The sequence below is a fragment of the Rhopalosiphum padi genome, chromosome 2 (genome assembly GCF_020882245.1).
Source record: "Rhopalosiphum padi isolate XX-2018 chromosome 2, ASM2088224v1, whole genome shotgun sequence".
Classification (NCBI taxonomy): Eukaryota; Metazoa; Arthropoda; class Insecta; order Hemiptera; family Aphididae; genus Rhopalosiphum; species Rhopalosiphum padi.
The window spans coordinates 21,321,586-21,348,968 of NC_083598.1; the positions used below are offsets into that span (position 1 = coordinate 21,321,586).

At 28.1% G+C, this 27,383-nt stretch overlaps 1 protein-coding gene across 37 annotated transcripts in view; it reads left to right on the plus strand.

Moving 5' to 3' along the window:
* LOC132919311 (myosin heavy chain, muscle) overlaps positions 1–21,896 on the plus strand; it is a 28,146-nt gene extending 6,250 nt beyond the window's left edge. For 2 of the 37 annotated variants that reach the window (XM_060980815.1, XM_060980789.1), the window contains exons 11-37: positions 601–704; positions 2,561–2,698; positions 2,766–2,885; positions 3,013–3,162; positions 3,610–3,780; positions 5,649–5,828; positions 5,922–6,078; positions 6,944–6,996; positions 8,345–8,432; positions 8,517–8,634; positions 9,880–9,997; positions 11,252–11,388; positions 11,765–11,891; positions 13,027–13,236; positions 15,310–15,582; positions 15,676–15,978; positions 16,115–16,171; positions 16,281–16,534; positions 16,896–16,974; positions 17,889–18,134; positions 18,207–18,403; positions 18,519–18,868; positions 18,947–19,187; positions 19,397–19,850; positions 19,922–20,089; positions 20,183–20,608; positions 21,482–21,896. In XM_060980815.1, coding sequence (XP_060836798.1) covers positions 601–704; positions 2,561–2,698; positions 2,766–2,885; positions 3,013–3,162; positions 3,610–3,780; positions 5,649–5,828; positions 5,922–6,078; positions 6,944–6,996; positions 8,345–8,432; positions 8,517–8,634; positions 9,880–9,997; positions 11,252–11,388; positions 11,765–11,891; positions 13,027–13,236; positions 15,310–15,582; positions 15,676–15,978; positions 16,115–16,171; positions 16,281–16,534; positions 16,896–16,974; positions 17,889–18,134; positions 18,207–18,403; positions 18,519–18,868; positions 18,947–19,187; positions 19,397–19,850; positions 19,922–20,089; positions 20,183–20,608; positions 21,482–21,565 — 5,003 coding nt within the window. In that variant the 3' untranslated portion in view covers positions 21,566–21,896. Of the gene's footprint in view, positions 1–600; positions 705–1,781; positions 1,886–2,560; positions 2,699–2,765; positions 2,886–3,012; positions 3,163–3,609; positions 3,781–4,198; positions 4,370–4,637; positions 4,809–5,648; positions 5,829–5,921; positions 6,079–6,580; positions 6,634–6,943; positions 6,997–8,344; positions 8,433–8,516; positions 8,635–8,871; positions 8,990–9,282; positions 9,401–9,879; positions 9,998–11,251; positions 11,389–11,764; positions 11,892–13,026; positions 13,237–15,309; positions 15,583–15,675; positions 15,979–16,114; positions 16,172–16,280; positions 16,535–16,895; positions 16,975–17,307; positions 17,387–17,888; positions 18,135–18,206; positions 18,404–18,518; positions 18,869–18,946; positions 19,188–19,396; positions 19,851–19,921; positions 20,090–20,182; positions 20,609–20,935; positions 21,000–21,481 lie in introns of all 37 variants that reach the window. The other 35 variants (XM_060980809.1, XM_060980808.1, XM_060980810.1 and 32 more) reach the window with 32 other exon arrangements.
* Positions 21,897–27,383: the final 5,487 nt, after the last annotated feature.

Genomic DNA, 27,383 nt, shown 5'->3' on the forward strand with positions numbered 1-27,383 from the left:
TTATATATAGAACAGAAAAACAGATTTTATGACATTAACTGTAGTCATGTAAATACATTTTTTTTAACATTAAAAAACTTAGTTTTAAAATATCGAATCGTGGTGTACATGGTTATAATAAGTAAAAACCATTTTTAACTTATACTATACAAATGATTTTTTAATTTTGCTCTTATCAATTTTTATTATTTACTTGTAATATTTTAAGTTAATTTTATCATTTATTAGGTTTTTACGAAAAAATCTTATACACTACTGATTGCGAGTATGGGAGATTTTTTGGTTTTTGAACAATATCATAATTTAATATTATACCATTTTTACAATAGAATATTTATTCCAGAAATCGCATGTTTTAATTTTAATTTTTAATAGATTTAATGATTTTAAATTTTAAACACAAATAGTTATTGCAAAAGTTACACTTTAAATGGTTTTTCGTGTGTTGCATTTCTGGAATTTTTTATTCTTTGTGTATAGAAAATAGTTTTGATTTAAACCCGAATGTGTTTAGTAAATGAGATATATGAGATTATCTCTTATATCAACTTTACTCATTAAACCCAATGCATGACAAATGGGGTTTGTTTTTTTAACCAGAAATGTGTCTCCTGTCCAACAATGTAAACGATTACCATTTCGTCAGCCAAGGAAAGACTAGTATACCTGGTGTAGATGACGGAGAAGAGTTCAGAATTACTGATGTAAGTCTTTTCCAATCTATTCCTATTTTCGTTTTCAAGTATGCTCATTTCAATAACCTTTTAAGTAAATAAAAAAAAATTCAACACTTATAATCAACACAAAATTATAACTAATAAAATAATAAATGAGCATTCTAAACGAACATCCTTTTGAATCTCTCCTACCGTCAATGTGTACTCTTTGAATACCAAGCGGCTTGATTGTTTTTTGGCTAAACTCTATTGTGACTATCGGCAATGTACTTAATAATATGTATTAAAATTCAAGTCAATCGCAAAACTCATATGCAACTTGGAATATCTTCAAAATATGTACTAGCATATCATAATTTTTTTTTTGTTTTGGACATGTACGATTTTGTGATAATAACTGTTTTATGCACTTTGCACGCAGAAATGACTTATTTGAGTAATCGAATCTCAGACTACTATTACATTAGCCAAGGTAAAACTCGAATACCTGGAGTAAATGATGGTGAAGAATTTCAAATAACTGATGTAAGTGCAACTCCACGGGTGTTTCGTAATCTCATTCTTTGCTTTAAATACATCATATATTCATATGCTATTAGGCATATCTTACAAGCCAATATAATGCGATCTATAGGTTTTCAAAAGGGAAAAAATAGTTTATTATTTAAAACCATACATTATATATAAAAAAAGGTATTCATTTTACATTTTGGTTGCATATTATGTCTATTTTTAGTGATATTGTTTTATTTTATTTAGATAATTGTATGACTAAATATTTTATCATTATATGCTTTATTGTATTGTCCAAAATGTATGTTATTGTGTATGTTAGCACGCGTATAATAGCATCATACGAAAGTCTATATGAAATGATGTTTGTAGTAAATAACAAATGTTGTCTCGAAACGAATAAAAAAAAATATTTTAAACAAAAATATATCTTTGACAAACATTATTTTAGTAGTATAATATGTTGATTGTTGATCTTATATTATATTTTATAATAATATAGAAATGTGTATATTGTGTATAAATAAAATTGTCTTCGTATTAAATTTAATTAAACATTACATGCTTAACTGAAATTGCTTGCTTTGGCAGAAATGTGTATGTTATCTAACAACATCTATGATTACAACAATGTATCTCAAGGAAAAATCGCCATTCCCGGAATGGACGACGGAGAGGAATTTCAACTTACCGATGTGAGTCTCATATCATTATAGTTATAAATGTTATAATATATTTATGTGTATAAATCTATATCATTTAATGATTAATAAAATTTCTTAATTTTTGACATGCTGAAAATCGAACAAATAAATATTTCGTTATACTTCGGGGAGCTTTCTCTGCTTAGCTTATTTTAACAAATACATTAAATTCTTTATTATCATAGTAAATTTGTTATCGATATTATTATATTTTATTTAATCTTCAAATAGATATTAAAATATTGTGAAAATGTTTATACATTCCTCACTTTTATTTTGTTTTTTGATTGAGTGAGGGTAAGTTTACATCAAATATATATTTTATTTAGCTTTATTGTAAGCTTTTGTGTTTCCTTGCTTAGGTTTTTGTATTTTGCTTCTTGTACAAACTTGTCGACTTGGACTAAAATTTGCTTTTTGACTCAAGTCTAAGACAACCTTCAATTATTCCTTTACTCTAAATTAATTCCTTTTTGATTATTTTTTATTTTTATATTTTAAATACAAAAAAAAAAACAGTAAAGTTTCATTAGACGTGTTTTTCTGAATCACGTTAACATTTTTATATTTTTTTCAAGTATCTCAGTTAAAGTGAAATGCACTAATATGAACTTTTATTTATTTGTCCTCTGCTAATTGTGTATAACTTTATTTATGAAATAATAGCAAGCTTTTGATGTCCTTGGATTCACTGAAGAAGAAAAGAATGACATTTATAAGATTACCGCCGCTGTTATGCACATGGGAGGCATGAAATTCAAACAACGTGGTCGCGAAGAACAAGCTGAAGCTGACGGCACTGAAGTAATTATGTCCAAATATATTTTTTAATTCCCTATTTTTAAAATACATATTTTGTTTCTGATTCTAGGAAGGTTCACGTGTCGCAAAATTGTTGGGTGTCGACTGCGATGATTTGTATAAAAATTTATTGAAACCCAGAATCAAAGTAGGAAACGAATTTGTTACACAAGGTCGTAATAAGGACCAAGTAAGTGTGTCATTTTTTTCTAGTACCTTCACCAGATATATAACTATGAGCTAATAATTATTAGCAATGTGCTATTATTTTGTATTGCGAAAATATATGCTAACCGTATACTCTTGCGTTGTTATAGGTTGCATACTCTGTAGGTGCTATGTCCAAGGGTATGTTTGACAGACTTTTCAAATTCTTGGTGAAAAAATGTAATGAAACTTTGGACACACAACAAAAACGTCAACATTTCATTGGTGTATTGGATATTGCTGGTTTTGAAATTTTCGATGTGAGTATAATAATATTTATATTTTATTACAATGAAAATACAATAGTCAATAGGTACTGTTGTATTATAAATTGTAATAAAGTATATTAAAATTTTTATTATTAAAGTAAATTTTTTCATTTATTATTGTACCTATATTTATAATGTATTATATTATATATGAAATTGATATATAGGTAACATTTTTCGGAACATAATTTTTGTTAAATATTCCATTTATTATTATTATATATCTATAGAATCTATAGTTGAAAATATATTTTTTACCGTAATTTTAATTTTTTAGGATTATTTAATTTAATTTGATTCGTATTATACCCGTGAATAAATAGTTTTTAGTTACATTTTAAAAACAAGATAGTTCTCGTTTAATTCCAAGAACGGTGATCTATTATGATTAGTTAATATTTTGTATAATATTTTAAATTCTGAATTTAATAAACACAGTTCAATGGTTTCGAACAATTGTGTATTAACTTCACCAACGAGAGACTTCAACAGTTCTTCAACCATCACATGTTTGTGTTGGAACAAGAAGAATACAAAAAAGAGGGTATCAATTGGGCTTTCATTGATTTCGGAATGGATTTATTAGCCTGTATCGACTTGATCGAAAAGGTACTTCGATATAATCGGATAGCATGACTTATAAGTGTATTTTTGTTTGATTTCCAATCCTCGATTGAGTACTACCCAGAATTTTAGTTATGTGTTACACTTCAATTCACAATGAGAGAATATTTCGAAAAACATCGGTAAGAATATTTTATTTATGGTAGATATTACTTTTCTGAACCATACCTATAATTGTCTTATAGCTAACTTTTAAAAATATTATTATCCTTTTCATATATTGTAGCATCATATTATTATTATTACCTACCGATTAATGTATCTCTGTAATAATAATATTGACTAAACCTATTATGTCCATGTAATATACATTCCACAGTTCACCACACTCTGACCAGTTTAATATTTTATTTTACCCATCACATCCATTTAACATGTTTATTGTTTGCTACCTAATTTAAAGTACAATGGTTTCGAGCAACTTTGCATCAACTTCACCAACGAAAAGTTACAACAGTTTTTCAACCATCACATGTTTGTACTTGAACAAGAAGAGTACCAACGTGAGGGTATTGAATGGGCTTTTATCGATTTCGGAATGGACTTAGCCGCCTGTATTGAACTTATTGAAAAGGTAACCCGTATTGAAGCAGGCGGTTGAGTGTTAGAGTTGAGATTCTGCACAATAATTAGATCGATCCTCCATATGACAAACGAGGAAATTGTATAGCATAAGTATTTTAGTGGTTTTCCAAAACGTGCCATGAGAGACACGTCGAATTAGTATATAGTATTACTCATTATAGTTTTTTTTTAGTTTAAATGTTGTTATTTTATACTTATACCTTGTGCATGCTAACTGTATTTGCTTGTTTTTTTCCCCATTCGTTTGCACTATGTAGTTCAACGGGTTCGAACAGCTTTGCATTAATTTCACCAACGAAAAACTGCAACAGTTTTTCAATCATCACATGTTTGTATTAGAACAAGAAGAATACAAACGTGAAGGTATTGAATGGACATTTATTGACTTTGGAATGGATTTGCAACAATGTATTGATCTTATTGAAAAGGTTTGTATGAACAAAATTTAGAAAAAAAACCTTTCTTTATTTATATCAATATAAATTAAATAAAAAAACTTATCATCAAGAAGCAAATAAATGGTACCTATACAAAATAAGGTAATTGAGTAGTTCAAAAACATGGAGATTTGACTCTAAACTACTGTAATGCAGGTATATTTAGAAACCAGAAACGTTGATATTTAGATTTATCTTCATATAAAAAAATAGTTTTAGATTAGTTTAGAATGTTTGCATGTTTTTTTTATCCAGATAATTGTACAACACAAGACATGATACAATTTTGTTTTTTATTTGTGAATTTATAAAAAAAAACTTAATAATGTACTGAAACGCATTCAAATTACTTTATTATAATTTAATAAATAATAAAAAATATTATAATTTTTAATCGTGCTCATATATTTCAATGAGGTTATTTAAACAGTCATCTATATTATCTTATTACCTTATCTTAAAATATAAATTATGATTTAAGAAACTGTAAAAAAAGTCCCATACAAAACCATATTAAAATAAGTACGCTATGTACTATTAGATATTAAATTATTTTCGATTAAAATATCAAAAATAATTTTTACTTGTTTTTAATACATTTCTACATTCAAAAATATAATAAAAACAATATTAATTAAAGCTTTATATAAATGATAATAACATTTTGATTGAGATTAAATACATAATAATTCATAGTTAATTTTTCATTTTAATATTATAAACTCTAGTTTATAATATTTTAAAAAGTTTTTTCAATGCGTGTACGTTATAAAACTCTGTTGTAGGCACATAGACCATATATCTAATTGTATTTAAATTTACATAATATAGCCCATGGGTATCTTGTCAATTCTTGAAGAAGAATCTATGTTCCCCAAAGCCACGGATAAGACCTTTGAAGATAAATTGACCACCAACCACTTGGGAAAATCACCCAACTTCAGGAAACCAGCTATTCCCAAACCAGGTTGCCAAGCTGGACATTTCGCACTTGCCCATTACGCCGGTGTGGTAAGTTATCGAATATTCAAAATAAGTTCAACATTTTTTTCCGATTTCAATACATGTTTTTGTAATTCAATATTGTCACGTACTTGTATTTAGGTATCATACAACATCACTGGTTGGTTAGAAAAGAACAAGGATCCATTGAACGACACCGTTGTCGATCAATTCAAAAAGGGAACAAACAAACTTTTGGTAGAGATCTTCGCTGACCATCCAGGTCAATCTGGTGGTGCTGCTGATGCTGGTGGCAAAGGTAATATTTCTTGTATTAATTAAAATCTTTAAATTATAATTATATTATTAATTTAATTTAATATTGTGTAAACATTACTTATGATTATTGTTTAATCAGAACTACAGGATACACACACACACACATGTTAACATACACATATAAAATTATTTTTTAATATATAACGATACCTTAAAGTAAAATATTACGATTTTTTGAAAATTGAGGTATAGAAATATTTCAAAATTAAATATTGTTTAATGTAGCATCTTAAACCAAAATGATCCCAATCGTTATTTAAGTATTGCGTAAACGTATTATTAATTTTAACGATGTGCAAATCATTTAGTAATTGATGCATATTTTTTGAATACAAATACAGCAATATGGTTTTTTTTTATCTACATTAATATTTAGAAACGTTGTTTTAAATAATATCGTATCAAGTAAAAATGAAATAACATCGACATTTTAAATTAATAATAATTTAATCATGATTTATGATGGATTTTATATAATGCAGGTGGTAAACGGACAAAAGGTTCGGCTTTCATGACAGTATCTACATTACACAGGGTAATTTTACCAAAGTGCTACACAAAATCGTGTTTTTTTGTGAGACTATAAAACTGCTTCGCAAATATTACGTTATTACAATAATTATTTACTATATTGTTACGATATCTTCTGTCTTCTATTTGTTATGTTATTTTAATACTAAACAACACTTGATATATATATATATATATATATATACACACACACATACACATTTTAAAAAAACAACACTAATTATTTAAGAAAAACACAACATATATTATTACCGATAGTACCAATTTATTATTATTGTCAATGTCAATTCTAAAATATTTGTGCAAATAAACAGGAGGTCGTGGAAAGAAGGGTGGTGGTTTCGCCACTGTGTCATCATCCTATAAGGTATATCATCAGTAATAATTATTACATCGGCCTTGATTTTTGTTTTTAAATCCAATGAAATGCCGATTTTGAAAAATCACACCAACGAATTGAGTTGTTTTGATAAGGACGCAAAATGAACTCTACAAATTCGGCATATTTTTTTTTTTGTGTATACCTCGAAGTAGAATTAGAACTAGTTTATTGTATTTCACCCATTAGACCACTATACTTGGGCATAAGCCAATTAGCATTAATATTTATTAAATTAGCCAATTTGAAAATACCGTTTGAACCGGATATATCTGAATGTGTTGCACGCGTACACAAATACGTACTAAAACAAAAAAAATATTTGTTCATAATAATATTATGCAAGTGTTAATGATTTTGTGTGATTGCTATTAACAACAACAAATTTCCGCATTTTGAATATATTATATTTTTAATAACAAATTTTTATTTAAGATTCTAAGCTGAGTTTTAATATACCTATCCTATAAAGTATGAACACATTTCCCTGCAAAGAAAAGGAAAATATTCTAAAAGTTTTATACTTATAGCCTTCTATATATTAAACATTTGAAATTTTTGAAACAATGCTAAAAGGAAATTATTTATATACTCGTTTAATAATTTCCCTAGAATAGTAAAAAAAGTTGCATCCTAGCCGATAACAGACAATAAAACCTTGTTCTTTGATCCATAAGTTTGAGGACATTAGATTGTATTATTTTATCACTTTTTTATATTTGAAAAACTTCCAAACTCATCAATAATTTATTTTAAGCATTACTTTATATTTAAAATAATATTATTACTAATATTATAATAATATATATTACTATAATATTATTACTAATATTATAATAATATATATTACTAAAAAATTTTCACGATATTAATACATGAATTTTTAATTTAATATAATATAATTCAGTATTATATTCATTCAATTTTAATCAAATTTTAAAACAAGTATTTAAAATTGATAGGACTTCATTAACATTCTACTAAATCAATAATCATGTTACGTTCAAAATTGTTTTTCAAATGTAATGACATACATTATTGCTTTACATTATTGTGTAATAAAATGTATTGGTTAGCGTAACGAGAGGAGTATTTTAACTTCAAGCTCCACGTCCCTGTCTGAATTTTATTTAATAATTGTATGTAGAAATATAATATTATAACAAACATTTTTGGTTTATAACTTAACTTGAAAATTAAAATTTTCAACTGTAATTTTATGTTTTGACCTGTTTTGTACAACGATAACAAATATATTTTTGTTTTCTCAGTTCGTTTTTGTTTTCATGACAATTTTTAATAGGTATATTTATTAATATTTGTGTTTATATCATAGGAACAATTGAATAACTTGATGACAACATTGAAGAGCACTCAACCTCATTTCGTCCGTTGTATTATCCCCAATGAATTGAAACAGCCCGGTAAGTTTTTATAAAATGTTTATTAAATTAAATTGTATTTAATCATTAATTGACGAAAACTTATGAAATCGTACTTATTTATAGGTGTGATTGACTCTCACTTGGTAATGCATCAGCTGACATGTAACGGTGTACTTGAAGGTATCCGTATTTGCCGTAAAGGTTTCCCCAACAGAATGGTATACCCAGACTTCAAATTGCGGTAAGCATCAGCACTTATTGATTTTACAATCAAAACGTATAATTATGAATTTAAAAAATATATTATTCGTACAAACTTTTAAACAGATATATATTCCTAAACAATGAACACTAAATGTATAAATTACCTTCAAGTATAGCCATCAACAGAATATATAATTTATCATACTTATATCCTATATATAAATTGATTTATACAAATAATTGTTATAATTAATTAATTTTATTTGATAAAAAGATACATGATCTTAGCGCCCGCAACTATGGCGGCTGAACCTGATCCTAAAACATCAGCAGCTAAATGTCTTCAAGAAATTCAATTAGATCCGGAGAGTTACCGTATCGGGCATACAAAGGCTAGTTATCGAAAACTATCAATCTTTCCCATTAAAATACCCAATCTTAGTGATTTAGATACCTTCGAGTGAATCCTTTATAATATTAATAATTATTTTATTGGCACGTAGCACGATCAAACCTACCTATTATCCCACACCATACACCTTGCAGTATGTTAAGCGTCAATGTAGTGATATATATGTTACAAAATATAACAGTATAGTGCAAAATAGAAATTTAACATATAATAATTTAAATGTTAATTATTATTATTATTAATTTCTATTTAAACCGATAAACATATCAATAGATACAAGATCTTAGCTCCTGCTGCGGCGGAAAAGGAGACTGACCCAAAGAAATGCGCTGGTGTCATTTTGGAAAACGTCGGGTTGGACCCAGATAAATTCAGGCTTGGCCACACTAAGGCATGTTCAAAAAGCAAAACCAATAGGAATTTTCGTTTGCGAAATTTCTTAATTTATGCCATTTTGCTTCATTATACACAAACTTATTGCAACTTTTTGCTGAAGGTTTTCGCTATACAATATTGGGCTCTAGGATTACTTAATTTTAAGCTGGCCGTATATAAAAAAAAAATTGTTTATCTACTTCAATGACGCTCATCGATGTTTTACTAATATTAGAATAGCCGCTGCAGCATGCGCCCACTTAGACCTTAGTACTGTAGTTTATACGTAGTACGTAGTCTAGTATAATACTATTAAATAAACCTACGAACAAGTAGACAAATAATTATCCAATTCCTTTAGACATTTTGTGTACCAATGTATATTTATAGTGCAAACAAAAACAAAATCATTTTGTTTTATCCTTGCTTGTTTTTTGGTTTTTTCATGTTCCACTGCTTATTTTTAAAAATACCTTGCGTATCACACCAATAAAGATACAAAATACTGTATCCAAAAGGTGTAAAAGACTCAATGTCGCCTGAAGAAGCGACAAAAACAATTTTGGAAGGAATTGAACTCGACCCAGAACAATACCGTTTGGGTAACACTAAGGTATAATTTTGGGACAATATGTTTATTTGATGTCATTATATTAATTTAATTCACGCATATAATACCATCATGTGGTGTAATTTTGGTTATAAATTGGACGAAATAGAATTTGTTGTATACGTCTTAATATCAAGCTTATAAATTTTATTTCGAAAATTCTAACTGTCAAGTTTAATAATATTGTCAAGGCTATTTAAATTTCAAAATCAATTTGTTTGAATCGTCGGTATGGCATACACACCTAACCACACTAATCCCATCGTTTACATTTACAACTATTTGATACAAATTTATAATTTTCAGTATACAAAATATTAAATATTTAATTATATAGGATCATATATGTCACAAAAATAATATTTAAAATTACAATAGAATATATATAAATACCTCGATTATTCATTAATATTTGAATAATTGATGTGAAGGTATATTGTTTTGTAATTGAGGTTTTTATTGCGATTTATATAAAACATAATATTATGTTACATTAAAAAAATAGTGTTTATAAAATATCTGATATACAGAGTATTTCAAATTATTTGTCTTTTGAATAAATATTGCAGTTGTATATTACAATATATAACACAATTTTATAATCCGGAATTACGCCATAAATAGGATATATTAGACTAACAGGTTAAGAAATATTTTGTATATGTTCATTCATTTCATGGACTCATATGTATGTAGGTCGTGGTCAATGTCCAATATTTTTAGAACATTTCATTTCAAATGCATTTTACGTATATTTCATCATAATATTGTGAATGTCGTTGTTTTTAATTGTTTTATCAAAATATATTAAATTTTAATTCATAAGATAAAATCTATAATCCAGGATATAATAATTATATAAGCAAATAATTTGTTTATTTATTGATAATGCATGAGAAATTCCGCTTTTTATTATTGTTATTACTTAATATTAGCATTTAGCTTCATTTTTTTAACTAATAGTTTATAGCTTTAACGAGTTGTACAATTTGTAATCATGAAAAAACAAATTGGTACTGCATAAAATGAAGTTTATTAGTTAATTTCTTTTCTCAGATATATAAGTACATTGATTGTATATTTTTGTATGTATATGTTTTGTTTAAATGTGATACAAAGAATTATAAACTTCATTTTATGTTTAAAAACGTTTGTTCAATATTGTTTGATTGTCATTTATCGAGACTAAAATATGGAGCTCTTTTTTATTCATAAATTTAACTTGATTTCCTTTGAATTTTTCATTGAATTCAATAGGTATTCTTCCGTGCTGGAGTATTAGGTCAGATGGAAGAATTACGTGATGAACGACTAAGCAAAATCATTGGATGGTTGCAATCATACATTCGTGGTTATATTGCCAGAAAAGAATTCAAGAAATTACAAGACCAGAGGTTAGTAAACTTGCCATGTCCAATAAAAATATGAAAATACTAACAATAAATAGTTAAATAAAAAATATTTTGCGAGTATATTTATAAATACAAAAATATATAATATATTATGCGTAATGGCCGTTAGGTTGTCGTAATAGTATTTACGATTTGTAAAAATACACTTAAGTTATTTATGGCATAGATATATCGTTTTCTAGAAATTTTAGCATAGGCTGAAGCTAAATAGACAAATCTTGGTTATAAATTCTTATAATTTCTATTTAAATTTTTATGTTAAGACTTATATAGTTATAACATATCGTATTACTGATTCTTTAATTCTCTTACATACCATTCGTACATTTTTCTAACAAGTGATTTTACTTTTGGACAGATTGGCTCTATTGGTTATCCAGAGAAGCCTAAGGAAATACATGAAATTGAGGTCGTGGCCATGGTGGAAGATGTGGTCTCGTGTCAAGCCATTACTCAATGTGGCCAACATTGAAGATGAATTGAGAGTAAGTATTTTATATATTTGTAGTTTTATAATTTTAAACATATATATTACTAATCAATATATAATATAATATGTATATTTTATCTCATAAATTTCTGATGTTTCTGTATGGAATTTGCAACCAAATCACAGTTACTATCTCGTTAACGAGATTTTAAGTTTAAAATATCACAAAAAAAATAGAAATCTTTTTTATGTCCCTTGAAATGAAATCAAATAATACATCATAATTAAATTTAGATATCTTATACTATAAAATTCTTTTATATTTTTAATATGATATTATGTTTAATTATTTATGGTATAACATAATATAAATTCTTTATTAAAAATGTATACCTAATCTAATCTCTAAACTCATAAACATGACTCATGTAAATGTTAAAAATAATTTTTCTACAAACATTTTTACATGACGTGACATTAATAGTAACTATTTATATTTATATAATAAATCATAGTTCTAAAAAATTATATCATATCAACTTAAAAATAACATCAATATCAATACCATATAAATTAACCCTCATTTGAGTAGTTTATAATAATAAATGAAAAACTACCAAACTTAAAATAAAACAGATCAATTTAACAAAAAAAAACTGACTAAGACTTCTATTTTTAGATCCTATTTAACTTATATTGTATTTATAAAAAAAAATCTTGTAACATATACCAACATATTATTTCTTTTTGAAAACGAATGTGTTTATAAAATCTTTGATTTAAATATAGATTTTTTTTAAATCTGTATTTGTTTTAAGCATATTAATATCATTGGGATTTGATATTTTTAGTATTTTTACATGTTTCAAATAAAATAAAAATGTTCAAATAATCATTAATAATATGATACTAGTATAAAAATTGTTCTGTCATTATACTAATATTATAAATATATTAAATAGAATTTATATAAATATCACCACCCATGTTGCATCCAAATATGCACTCTACACAATATAGTACCCCCACCAAATATATTCTCGCGTTACTGGTCCACCCACATAGCCGCTTTCTTCGGCACCATCGACCACTTGGTTCATTAGACACATCACTTGCCTTCTTGAGTGCTAGCCTAGCTATAACCCAGTGCCGCCATGGAGTTACTAAAAGATATGGAAAATTCTAAACAGAGATTGGAAGAAGAAGTAGAAAAAGTCACCGTTGCATTTGAACGTGAAGAAAAACTTCGCAAAGAACTCGAAGCCCTTAACTCGAAACTGTTGGCAGAGAAGACACAGCTACTTCAATCATTGGAAGGTGAAAGAGGAAGTTCTTCCAGCGTCCAAGAAAGGGCAGCTAAGTTGGCGGCACAAAAGAGTGATTTGGAATCTCAACTTTCGGTGAGTTATTCAATTATTTTAATTTTAATTTTATTTCATACAGACAGGATATTTTACAATAGTTTTAATTATTTAAAATTATAAACATTTTTAAGTCATTTAAAAATTATACGTTGACTTCTCAACGTAGTTAATTTGAATTACAGTTATTATTAAAAGTTTAAAGCTGATATAAAGATTCGAAAATATTATCGATATTCAAGTATAAATTTTAATAATTATTATTAATTTTCTTAACCATAGTAAAAGTACAATGAGTATAGCAATATCAACATATAAATAGGTATTTTGTTATTTTATAATCATTAGTTATTTATATTATTAAATCTTAAGTAGGCATTTTAAAGTTTAAAAGAATTCAAAACTTTAGAAAATAAAATTCTAAAAAATAATACTATATGCATTATTGTTTTATACTTAAGTAAAAATTAGAAATTTAAACAAGAAATTTCAATAAATAATAATGCACTTAAAAGTTAACATGCTTTACGAATAATTTAAATATATTTTTATAAAAGATAAATTTTCTAAATTAAAGAACTCTAATACTCGTCAAAATAATTTTATATCTCAAGCATGTTAAATAAAATTTAATAAATGTAAAATACAAAATAAAAAAGAAAAACCTAACTTTTACATAAGTATATAATAATTTAAATATTAAAAAATGCTGGTGAAACCTTAAAATTAAAATATATATTATTTTAACTAAAGTTTGGAACGAGCTGACATCAATCGTAATACATTTTCACAACGATTTCTAGTTTTAAAATAACCCATTACGGCTATATATTTTGCAGAGTATAAAATTAAAAAAATATTAATATTATGTTGTATAATATATTTATCCATGAATAGTTCCATGCGACATAAGTGGCGTGAAAGAATATCCCACGAGACACGCCTGCGGTGGTCTATTTTAAAGTTTGATGAATAATCCTAGTTCCAACGCCTCCATAATAATATTACCGTGGAACATCGGATCTCTTTCTCCCTCTTTCATAACATAGAATTCACAACATGTTGGAAAAATTCGCTGGCAACGAAAAGACTCATAAATCCCGACATGGGGGGTGGAGGCATACGATAACACGTGCCCACACGCAATGTACCTGGAAATAGATTAATATTCTACTGTATGAAAACAAAAATGTTATTTATTGCATATTATTTATTTTTAATATAATATAATATGTATGTATATATAAATAATAAATATTCAAAATTGAGGATTCCTAAAAAATAAACAAATCATTCGACGATGTTTTTTTTGTTGCGTTTATAATTAGGAATGTTAAATGTATATGTATATGTTATGGTATACAATTTCATTTAAAATTAATAATAAACGCGGCTTTATGGGTAGGTACTTTTAATCATTAGTAAAGTGTTTTTTTTTATACGATTATAGTATTTGTTATTATTAAAAAAATTAGTACTACAATTTTGAACATAATTTACGTATAAATACATGTATACTATACATAGGTTTCGTAATCTGATTTCATCGTTATTTTAGTAAAAATGCCAACATACCGACCTCTATAGATATGTTGAAAATATTCCCAAAATAAATGATTAAATCAAACGCGTTGACTGTTAGGTCATTATAAATACATCTGGATAACATTGGTTTATGTGTAAACGGCATTCATCGGGTAAAATTATTTAAACATGTATTTCATTAACCTGTTTAATTTGAATATAATTTATACCCACATCATTTTGACATGCACCGATGAGTATTCAAACTACTAGTATTACTCGAGGTATTTTTCTTTTAATTAGAATTGGCAAACATTCAAACATATACTACAATTTTATTTCTCTTTTAAATCTTAAAAATATATTATATTATTAGTCATACAAAATATTTTATTTTATAAAATCTTCTAAATAAAATGTTTTTTTTATTTTTTACACTCTAATTTATTTAGATAGAAATATATAATAACATATGCAGTAAGCATAAAAGTAATATCAATTTCTTACTTTTTCTATAGTTTAAGTTAGGTAATTTACACAAGTATTAATAACTAATACATTGGCTCAAATGTTTGTTATTTTCTATAGGAAACTCAAGAGAGGTTAACCCAGGAAGAAGATGCACGCAACCAACTGTTCCAACAGAAAAAGAAATTGGAACAAGAAAATTCTGGACTCAAAAAAGATGTCGAAGATTTGGAACTATCTATTCAAAAGTCCGATCAAGATAAGGCATCTAAGGACCACCAAATTCGTAACTTGAACGATGAAATTGCTCATCAAGATGAACTCATCAACAAATTGAACAAAGAAAAGAAATTATCTGGAGAAACCGCCCAAAAAACTGCCGAAGAATTACAGGTCAGCTTAAAACTTTTAGAATTATACCTAATTCACAATATATATATAATACCAATATATTTGAATAAATTATTACTACTTATTTGATTACAGGCGGCTGAAGACAAAATCAACCATCTTAACAAAGTTAAGAACAAGTTGGAACAAACTTTGGACGAGTTGGAAGATTCGTTAGAGCGTGAAAAGAAATTAAGAGGTGATATTGAAAAGGGTAAGAGGAAGACCGAAGGAGACTTGAAACTTACCCAAGAAGCAGTTTCTGATTTGGAACGCAACAAAAAAGAACTTGAACAAACAATTCAAAGAAAAGACAAGGAATTGGCTTCCCTTACTGCTAAGCTAGAAGATGAACAAGCTTTAGTTGGCAAACAACAAAAACAAATCAAAGAACTTCAAGTAAGTGATTTAATATATAACTTTATATTTTAAAAATTAATACATATATAATATATATATATATATATATATATATAAAAAATTGTTATTTTTAAGGTTTACTTTACTTTAATTAATACTGTAATTCCCGTTTCAGTCAAGAATTGAAGAACTCGAAGAAGAAGTTGAAGCTGAAAGACAAGCCCGTGCTAAGGTAATAACTAATAACAAATGAAAATTAGGAAAAAATTCTAGCATTTTACCATTTTATCTTACGATTTAATATACATTACGTATTTTTACCTACTAATGTATATTTATAGGCTGAGAAGCAACGCGCTGATCTTGCTCGTGAATTGGAAGAGCTGGGTGAACGCCTTGAAGAAGCTGGTGGTGCTACTTCCGCTCAAATTGAGTTGAACAAGAAACGTGAAGCTGAGATGAGCAAACTCCGTCGTGATTTGGAGGAAGCTAACATTCAACACGAAGCTACCTTAGCCAATTTACGCAAGAAGCACAATGACGCTGTTTCAGAAATGGGTGACCAAATCGACCAGTTGAACAAACTCAAGACCAAGTAAGTTTCGTATAATTATTTTTAATATATTTAATAAAAAAAAATTGAAAACAATTTATGTATAATAAAATTAATTTTAAAAGAGTTAATAGTATACATCCCATACTGATATGAATTAAAAATGGGCGCTTAATCCAAAAATTATTTATCTACCTACATAATCGTTACAACATATTTATTTGAACAAATTTAACTTCCAACTACTAGGCTAATTAGGGTTCAAAAATTAAATTATACACAAAATAATTGAGAAAAGTAAGTTTGTAATGTATTATTATATAACTTATTGATAAATTGATATATAATTTAAAGTAAATGTATGTAGAAACGATTGAAAATAATGTATATTTTATCAAATTAGGGCTGAGCACCATTCACATTATCTTTCCAACGACTTAAACAACACTAGAGCTGCTGTTGATTTAATATCTAGAGAAAAGGTAGAAAAAACACCGAAGTTCAGTGTTTATATATGTTGCATGATCATGTTTTACTTATACCCTTATTTGTAAATCAATGAAAACAAACTTTGAAAGCATGTTAACGTATTCCCGCTGAAAATAAAATCGGTTAAATAAATTGTTTGATTAGTATATTAAGGTATTGATGTGATAAGATGTATACTTGATACCACAGATAAAATTATTAAATACATTTCTTCGTCAATTTAAAGTTATGTATCTGAAATAAATTAAAATATAAATATAATATTTATTTTTAAATGATACGATAGTTTAAAATTTAAATAAAAATAATATTGTGTTGATTGTTAGAGCTGAAAAGGATAAATGCCAGTTCTTGTGTGAATTGAATGACACACGTGCAAGCTTAGACCACATTTCTAACGAAAAGGTTGGTTAAAAAAACAAATGATATACTGCTTTGGCAAAAAAAACATCTGAATAATCATTGAAAAAATAATTTAAAATGCTTCATATTAATAATTCTGTATTTTTATTTTTCGCACATTATTTTTGTATATAATAGAAGCTTCGTTGTTAAAAGTCTTAAAAGTTGTCATTATTAGCAGGCAAATATTATAATATTACATTATCAAAATAATACAATGTTTTTATCCTGAGTTACTAATATATTTTATGAACATAGTATTAAGTTACAACTGTTTAAAATACTTACCTATGTACCAATTAAAACGTGCTGAGTAATATGTTTTCTGTGGTGATGAAATAACTTAGATTTTAAGTGTGCGTTGTAAATGTATGATCGTGTCTTATATCCAATATGTTCTAATATTTGTAAGACGTGTTCAAATAATGGTTTCGTGTTTGTGTTCATTATTGGTTCTAAATAATGTATGATAGAATTCTAATTTATTTTGGATTTAAAATAATAGGCCCAGACCGAAAAGATCTATAAACAAGTACAACACCAATTGAACGAAGTTCAAGGTAAACTTGATGAAACTAACCGCACATTGAACGACTTTGATGCTGCCAAGAAGAAATTGAGCATTGAAAACTCAGACTTACTTCGTCAATTAGAAGAAGCTGAATCCCAGGTTTCTCAGTTGGCCAAGATTAAGATTTCCCTCACCACCCAACTCGAAGATACTAAGAGACTGGCTGATGAAGAAGGAAGGGTAAATAATTTTATATAAAAACTTATTGTTGTTTTACTTATAATATGAATCAATATAATTTAATTGCATTAGGAACGAGCTACTCTTTTGGGTAAATTCAGAAACTTGGAACATGATATCGATAACATTCGTGAACAATTGGAAGAAGAAGCTGAAGCAAAGGCTGATATTCAAAGACAATTGAGCAAGGCTAATGCTGAAGTTCAACTATGGCGTACCAAATATGAATCTGAAGGTATTGCCAGGGTTGAAGAACTCGAAGAAGCTAAGTAAGTATTTTAATAACATTAAAAAAAAATGTATTTAATGCATTTAAAACATATATAAAAATATCCGAATAATATTTTCACATTTAATATGTTCTAATCGCAATTTTTTCCTTAGACGTAAATTGCAAGCTCGCCTTGCTGAAGCCGAGGAGACAATTGAGTCACTCAACCAAAAGGTTATTGCTTTAGAGAAAACCAAACAACGTTTGGCCACTGAAGTCGAAGACTTACAATTGGAAGTCGATAGAGCAACAGCAATTGCTAATGCTGCTGAAAAGAAGGCCAAGGCCATTGACAAGATCATTGGAGAATGGAAACTCAAGGTCGATGACTTAGCAGCTGAATTAGATGCAAGCCAGAAAGAATGCAGAAACTATTCCACTGAACTCTTCCGTCTTAAAGGAGCCTATGAAGAAGCTCAAGAACAATTGGAAGGAGTCAGACGTGAAAATAAGAATCTAGCCGGTAAGTTTAATATTTTAATTAAATATGTAATATGTTAAAAAAATATAATATTAATAATATTTTTTTTGATTTCAATAGATGAAGTCAAGGATCTTCTTGACCAAATTGGTGAAGGTGGCAGAAACATTCACGAAATTGAAAAACAACGCAAACGATTGGAAGTTGAAAAAGATGAACTCCAAGCTGCATTAGAAGAAGCTGAAGCAGCATTAGAACAGGAAGAGAACAAAGTATTGAGGGCGCAATTGGAACTGTCTCAAGTTAGACAAGAAATTGACAGACGTATCCAAGAGAAAGAAGAGGAATTTGAAAACACCAGGTAAATTAGAATTATTAAAATATACCTAGCAAAATAATTTAAAAATGATGCATATCTCTATAGTTTAAATTTAAAATATTACAATACTACTACAATTGTATACATAAATAGATTTAAATAATAATGTAACTATCATTTACTGTTAAATTAAATATTTTGATAATACAATTTTGAGATTTACATAACGCATATAATTTATATTATTTTAGGAAAAACCACCAACGTGCTTTAGACTCTATGCAAGCTAGCTTGGAAGCTGAAGCTAAAGGAAAAGCTGAAGCTCTTAGAATGAAGAAGAAGTTGGAAGCTGACATCAATGAACTTGAGATCGCTTTAGACCACGCAAACAAAGCTAATGCTGAAGCCCAAAAGAACATTAAACGTTATCAGCAACAATTGAAGGATGTGCAAACTGCTCTTGAAGAAGAATCTAGAGCTAGAGAAGATGCCAGAGAACAATTAGGAATTTCTGAAAGACGAGCGAATGCATTACAAAACGAACTGGAAGAATCCAGAACTTTATTGGAACAATCTGACCGTGGCAGAAGACAAGTTGAACAAGAGTTGGCTGATGCTCATGAACAGCTCAATGAACTTTCCGCACAGGCTACCTCCATTTCTGCTGCCAAGAGGAAACTGGAAGGAGAACTACAAACCTTACATGTAATATTATAATATTAATTAATTATTTCCGTTTGCCAAATATATTAATAATGTATTTTTTTTTTATACAGTCTGACTTAGACGAGTTATTGAATGAAGCCAAGAATTCCGAAGAGAAGGCTAAGAAAGCAATGGTCGATGCTGCCAGACTTGCTGATGAACTCAGAGCTGAACAAGACCATGCACAAACCCAAGAAAAACTCAGGAAAGCTCTTGAAACACAAATCAAGGAATTACAAGTACGCATAATTAAATTAATTGTTATTTTACGGAAATGTTTTAATTTTTAAAGAATAAGATAATTATTTTTAATATTTATTCAATATTTTTAGGTGAGATTAGATGAAGCTGAAAACAATGCATTGAAGGGTGGTAAGAAAGCTATTCAAAAACTCGAACAAAGGGTACGAGAATTGGAGAATGAGTTGGATGGTGAACAACGCAGACACGCAGATGCACAAAAGAACCTAAGAAAATCTGAACGTAGAATTAAGGAACTGAGCTTCCAAGGAGACGAAGACAGAAAGAACCATGAGCGCATGCAAGACTTAGTTGACAAACTTCAACAAAAGATCAAGACATACAAGAGACAGATCGAAGAAGCCGAAGAAATTGCCGCACTCAACTTAGCTAAGTTCCGTAAGGCCCAACAAGAACTAGAAGAAGCTGAAGAAAGAGCTGACTTAGCTGAACAGGCAATTGCAAAGTTCAGAACAAAGGGCAGATCAGGATCTACAGCACGAGGCGGAAGCCCAATTGTAAGTGTTTTTTATATTCAATAATTAATAATGTTATTTATAATAATTTATTATATATATTTATGACGGCAATTTTATACATATCAATTTGTAAATGCATTTTATACAATTTAATCGATGCGCTTTAAATGTTTCACTAGAAAATTTTTTCGATGTATCGTAAAATTGAGATAATGAACATCTAACATTTTCCGAGCAGTTCTATATTTAGTTTATTAATATAATGTAAAAAAAAGGTTTATGTCATACATCCCAAGTGTCTTAATTGTATGATACATTGTTTTGCGTTATCCACATAGTGAGCTAATAAAATCATTATTATTCCAGCCTCAAAAGCCACGAAAGGTGCTACCATTGGAGTAAACTCTTGATTCTATCTATTTATTTATTTGTAAGTCGGATAGACTAGATTTGTAGTTGACGAGTCATGTACTCGGTTAGAATGTTTTTCTACCAATTTTAGCCACACAATCAACATGACTTGATACGGCAATATTCTAACTTGCATTTGATTATTTTACAATTCTAATCATATAAGTGTTGAATACTCCGAATGAGAAATAATTCAAATTGTTAATAATGATCCTATGTTTGCAAAATATATTTTTTTAATTCCTAACAAAACACCCATTTAGTTATATTATCGTAGACCTGATTTTGGTTTGAAATAATTTGAAAAATGAAATCTACTATTAGTTATAAGTTAAAAATTTTATTTTATTTATTTTATGCATGTAGCACGATCAATCCAGTAAAAGTCATCGCACATGACCTAGACTTTTATTAATAATACATTTTGTTTACGTTTATGATATGGGTTCAAGCAATTATAAAACATTTTTAATCGTGTCGTTTATTTCGTTTCTTTTATAGGGACACAGGCCGCCCGTTAAACCACAATTCGACGGATTCGCCTTCCCACCCAGATTCGACCTCCACCCAGACGGCGACTTCTAAACAAAATTTAACTTATTTGTAATAAAACTTTTAAAAAAATGTACTACAATATTTTTATTTTTTTTTCGAAATGTATCATAAAACACCACGTACACACAAAACAGCAGCATCAACCATATTATCTACATCACCATTTGCGACACACATGCGGCCTGTCTGTATTTATTAGTGTGTAAAACAATGTTTTATTTATATGAAAACAAATTATCATAATGATAACTATGTTATTCAACAAAAATTCTTTTAATTTAAAATTAATTTTAACCCCGTTGTACAATTCAGCTTCTTTAATGTTTCCAATAAAGATATGCTAATTGTTAACTTATAATAATCATTTGTTTTTGTTCGTTATTACTTCCTTTTGCCTAATCCTCTATACGGCTCGATACTTGTGAACATTTCCGTCTCTGCTACACCACATCAGCAGGTAAAATAAAGAATAAATTGCTTATTTTGCGTGCCATTCGGTCATCATCTTCGTCGACGTCCAAATAGATGAAAAGCATGTCATCGTTTCACGTAAACTATTAAATTTATCGAAGTAATTAGTAAAATTTAAAACGTAAATTATGATTCATATATTATATACAAGATGTATTTACAATAAAAATTATAAGAAACGATGTGTGTTGAAATTGCTCTCTGAGAATACTGTTTAAAACAATATAACGAGTACCTAGTATAATATTATATTATAGATACTTTAAAGTTTTGATGTAAAATCAAATATATATTTGACTGAACACCTAACAGAGCCTCGACCTATTTCTAATTCTGGAAATTTTATTAGTCATAGTTTTGTAATATAAATACAAAATTCAGTTCACAAGCAATTAAGTATATAGTACATATGTTTATAAATATAGAAAACGAACGTTGAGAAAAAAATATTAATATAATAATTATAGATATAAAACAGATAGTACCATTTGTAGTGTATGCAAACATTTTAAATGAGTAATTTCTTGCTAGTATTACAGAAGTAACTACTAAAATATATCCAAGTTCTCGAGTTATTTATTTTTACTTTTTAATCGACCCTTATCGTCATAACCATAATAATCATCGGTTGAAATCCGCTCGTTGCCCGATAACTGCAGGTAAAATTATAATTCTAAATTACCACCGTCAATACATTTGTACATAGATTGTGTGTGTAAAAAAGAAAAAGAGAGAATGAGAATCGAAGATGATAAACTAATTGAACATGCACTTTTTATTATACGTATAAAGTAAAAAAAATAACTTTTCCAGTGCAACATTTTAAACGATAAAATTAGCCCATTCTTTATGATTAACCAGAATAGGAGTGATCTTGACATATAAAAGTACTTCTTCGTGTCTTTGTTGAAAACTTTCCAACTTAAAAAAAAAAAAACAAAATATTCGCAGAGTTGTCAAGCAATAGTGATGAAAGTGTAATACACTTATTTATTACTTGTATATATAAATAATATATTGTGATACTGTAATAGTATTGGGAGCCCCTGAACTTTTTCAAGTAGTATGGATTACGACCGAGAATATATTTGTTTGATAGAAAAAAAACAACACCATATATTATATGATATGTTCGGTATTAAAAAGTACAATTTATTTTCAAAAGAATATTATTAATATTGTATATTTATATATGTTATTTGTATTATGTATGTATGTATGTATCATACTATCATCATTATAGTTTTAAACCGAAATTTATTTATGAATATATAAAATTAATTCTCATATTCAAAATTATGTTTAACAATAAAATGTTATGTTTTTAATTGATTATTGATTACTGCGCCAAAAAATGCTTTTATAATCTTCTTTTTTTTATTTTTTAGTTTTATTTTAAATTTTGAATGGGCTTAAAATTTTAATCTAGCTTCAAATAAACATAATTGACGATTTATAGAGCATAAATAAATAGTATTGATTTTAATTTAATTCAAATTAATATGTACAATTGAATAAAAACTATTTAATTATTTTTTGTTCAAACAAAATTATTATCATCATTTGTTTGATATTTTTACCTTGAAATTGTATATTATTAGATTATATTGGGCGTACACTTGCTATATTATGTATTATTTGTAAGACAGAAACAATAAATACGATTGAGACGTCTTACACTTACCAATCGTTAGTAGAGGTACTACTCGCTGATTAAGTAAGGTAATCCAATTATAATCACACGGCGTTATAGATAGGCAATTCGGGTACACCAATGTTAGTCCCGTTTTCCGTATATTCTCGACATTTTAACCATTCAAAAATATGATTAAATATTAATATGCCAAAATAATGATTTTAAATGATAAAATAAATTATATTTATTCAACATTGTATTCTAAAAAACAATGTATTACAAATTTTAATGGAAAAATACTTAATTGATGAGTATTGCAATGATAATACCTATTATATTATAGTTACTATTTAATTAGATAATTTACGAGTATATATTATTAGTTATTATTTTGTTGTTATAAATATATATGGAATTTAAATTGGTCTTGGTCGTTTCAGTATTTAAAAAAAAAAAAAACTGATAATAATGCTTACATTTTTCGAAATATAAAAACAAATTTGGAAAATTATGGAAGGGTTTATAGCCAGTTAGTATTCATAACCATTGAATACCAAATATTATTTAATGTATTGTAGAGTTTAAATATTAGAAGTCGAAAGTAATATATAATTTCATAATATGTTTATGTGAATCAGTCTGCTTTGAGTTGGGGTCGAAAAACATTTTTAATAAAAGGCCAAAATCAAGACAACAACCAAATGGCTTGGCAATTATTTTTAATAGTATTTTTAACGTCAATCGTTATGTTTAAACAAGTAAAGAATAATTTATAAATAATTTATTTTGTTTGTTAATATCTTTTTTTTACCATAATTTTGGTCGTTATGATAATATTATAATAAAAATACAATAAATATTGTAACAAATTATGGTCTGCTATTTAATAATAGAATCTTAATTATATAAATATATTATCATTAGGCCAAAAATCTTGAAATATGAAAACTAATTGTGTGCCAATTTTGTATAAATTAAAACCAGTAATATCAATATATATTAAAACTTAAAACATTTTGTTATCTCAATGAATGATGCATATCCAACCTAAATATTTATCATTCTTTTTCTACATTTTATTACGTTTTATTAAATAAACTAATCAAATAAATATTAGTCGAGGGGAATGCTTAAAGTAAAATTTAAAATATGCAACGATGGTAAATATTTGCAATTGACGTAGTAAAGTATTTTTGCAATATAATATGACCGTCGTATCGTCAAAAGATAAAGTGTAGCAATATAGGTTTATCAAAAGCGGCTAATATGCACGGTTCATCACTTTTTATTATACAAAATTATGTCTATGGGTAGGTATGAAATATATTAACTCTGTGCATACAACGTATGTTGTTGATGATGTGTAAACGGTTGTAAAAAATTTATAATTTATATTGAACTATGTTACAGGTCCCGTGGTTAACGAGAAGAAAAAACACTTGTTGACGACTAACCTACATATAATGACGACGTTATATTATATTATTACATAAACGAAGCATAATAACATCAACACTACGTCACTGCATGATAATCTGACAACGCGTATCCTTAGATTTTTCGTGCTAAGTACACCACCCATTAATACAATGTACTCCATAACGGGACAGACATTATTATTATTTTTACGTTTAAATTTCTCACAGGACTTCGTCCTGGAATGTACTTAAACATATGTCGTTTATTGAACACTAGCTATTTGTCTACACAGTAAAAGCTACCAGCCGGTGTAACGCACATCGATAATAAATCCTACATCACAATCGTTAAATTTAAAGTCATATTTTATCTATATCAAACAGGTGAATGAATAATTAAGACTACTTGATAATATATAACGACGCGATAAAGTCTCATCCTCGTATAAATTAATGTGTAAATATTATAATATTTTATCATTGCAGCTGGTTGAAATACTATTTTAAAGAAATGAAATTGTATATATCCATCACGGGTGCAGGCGTACACGGCTATTGGCGGAGGAGTGCAGGGTATAGGGTGAAGGACACCTGAAAAAAATGTCGATTACAATGCTACCGTTTGTCGTTCTCATAAAGTCATTACGTGTACAATATATACATATATTATTGTGCGGACGTGTCTGCGTGTGAGTAGGTTAGTAGGTATATAATATAATTGACAATATTGATATCACGGAAATCGGAAAGTCACTCTTAAGTTGTAGGTTGAAAAAATAATATTTTCTAAATCGATGTATCATACTAATTAAATCATAAAATGAGATCCATTACGTTTATAAGAATAATAATAAAAAAAATCACCTAGCTCCTCCAAAACCATCATGAACACATTTTTTATTTATTTAACAGGCGAGGCCCCTTTTTACATAACTTTTTTCTATAATTTATAATTTTATTATTTACAGGAAATTTAATATAGCCATTTTGTGGAAATGTTTTTATTTAAAATTAGTTGTATTCTGATTTCTGATCGCGTTTATGTGTTGGCTATAAATGAGAGCAGTATAGTTTAATTGTTGAACATTTTTAAAAGTTAACCTATATAGATGTCCAAAAACTGATCGAAAAAATATGGGTTTACCAGACGCTTTGGGGTCGTACGTACTGTGTGTGTGTGGCATGTATTATATTATATGGTATAAAATGTATAATACATATAATGAACATGGTATCGAGTCGGTTGTCCCGGTCGCGGAATGGTGTGCTCGCGGAAACGGAGATAGGCGAAGACAAAAAGAGAAAAAAAGGAAACGGAGAAAACGTTTCCACAACCGTTCGTCGATAACGTTTTATATTATATATATATATACGTGCGTACCTGACAGGACGGAAAAGCGCCGTTCATACATATATATACACACACACCACGATCGTTCGGCGGGGCCTATATATCTATTGTGTGCCAGATGAAAAGCCGGGCAAGAACGATATCATAGGCCGGCGTGGTGGGTTTTTCGGATCGAGGTCAGGAGTGACGTCAGTACAGGCACCGCTGACGTCATGGACGTGACGTGTTTACGCGGATGTTGCTGTCCGGGGCACACGCGCTGCGCACGGGGTACGGCCAACCCCTTCGAAAACCACCCGCCACCCCGGGCCACCGACGACGCATACTTACGCACACTTCCGCGGCCGCCTCATCGACCCGAGTTTCGACCCGTGTATATAATGGCTACTGTGCTATACGACACATCCGCGTGCCCTACATTTCAATATGTATGTATATATATACAAAATGTCGTATTCTCCGCCACCGCACACCTCTTCACAACTACGGTGTGGCTAACTTCTCCCTCCAATGCTACAACGATCAGTGCTAAGCAACCCCCAGGCGGCAGAGCTCGGATGTACGGCGTATATATATTGTATTATATATTATAATACATAATAATATTATATAATTATGTACATATATTTATAAATTATGTATGATATTTTCATGCATATATTTATATAATTTATGAATAGTACGAATAACAGAACGAACTTGCCGCACATCGTGATTTTGTGATATTATCCCAAGCCGCAGCAGTGTTGTTGAGTCCAAAAAGGTGAAAAAAAAGTTGATAACCGATCCGTTGCCAGAAAAACTAACACGATAAATCTATTGCCAAATCAAAAAAAATTTTTAAAATGTAGTTAGAATTTAATATAATATAATAAACGTAGTTTAAACCTAATACGGAATACCTTTTTATAATAATTTTAATGATTTTTTTTCTCTATTCATTGCCGATTCATGCAAAAAATCCCTGTTTTC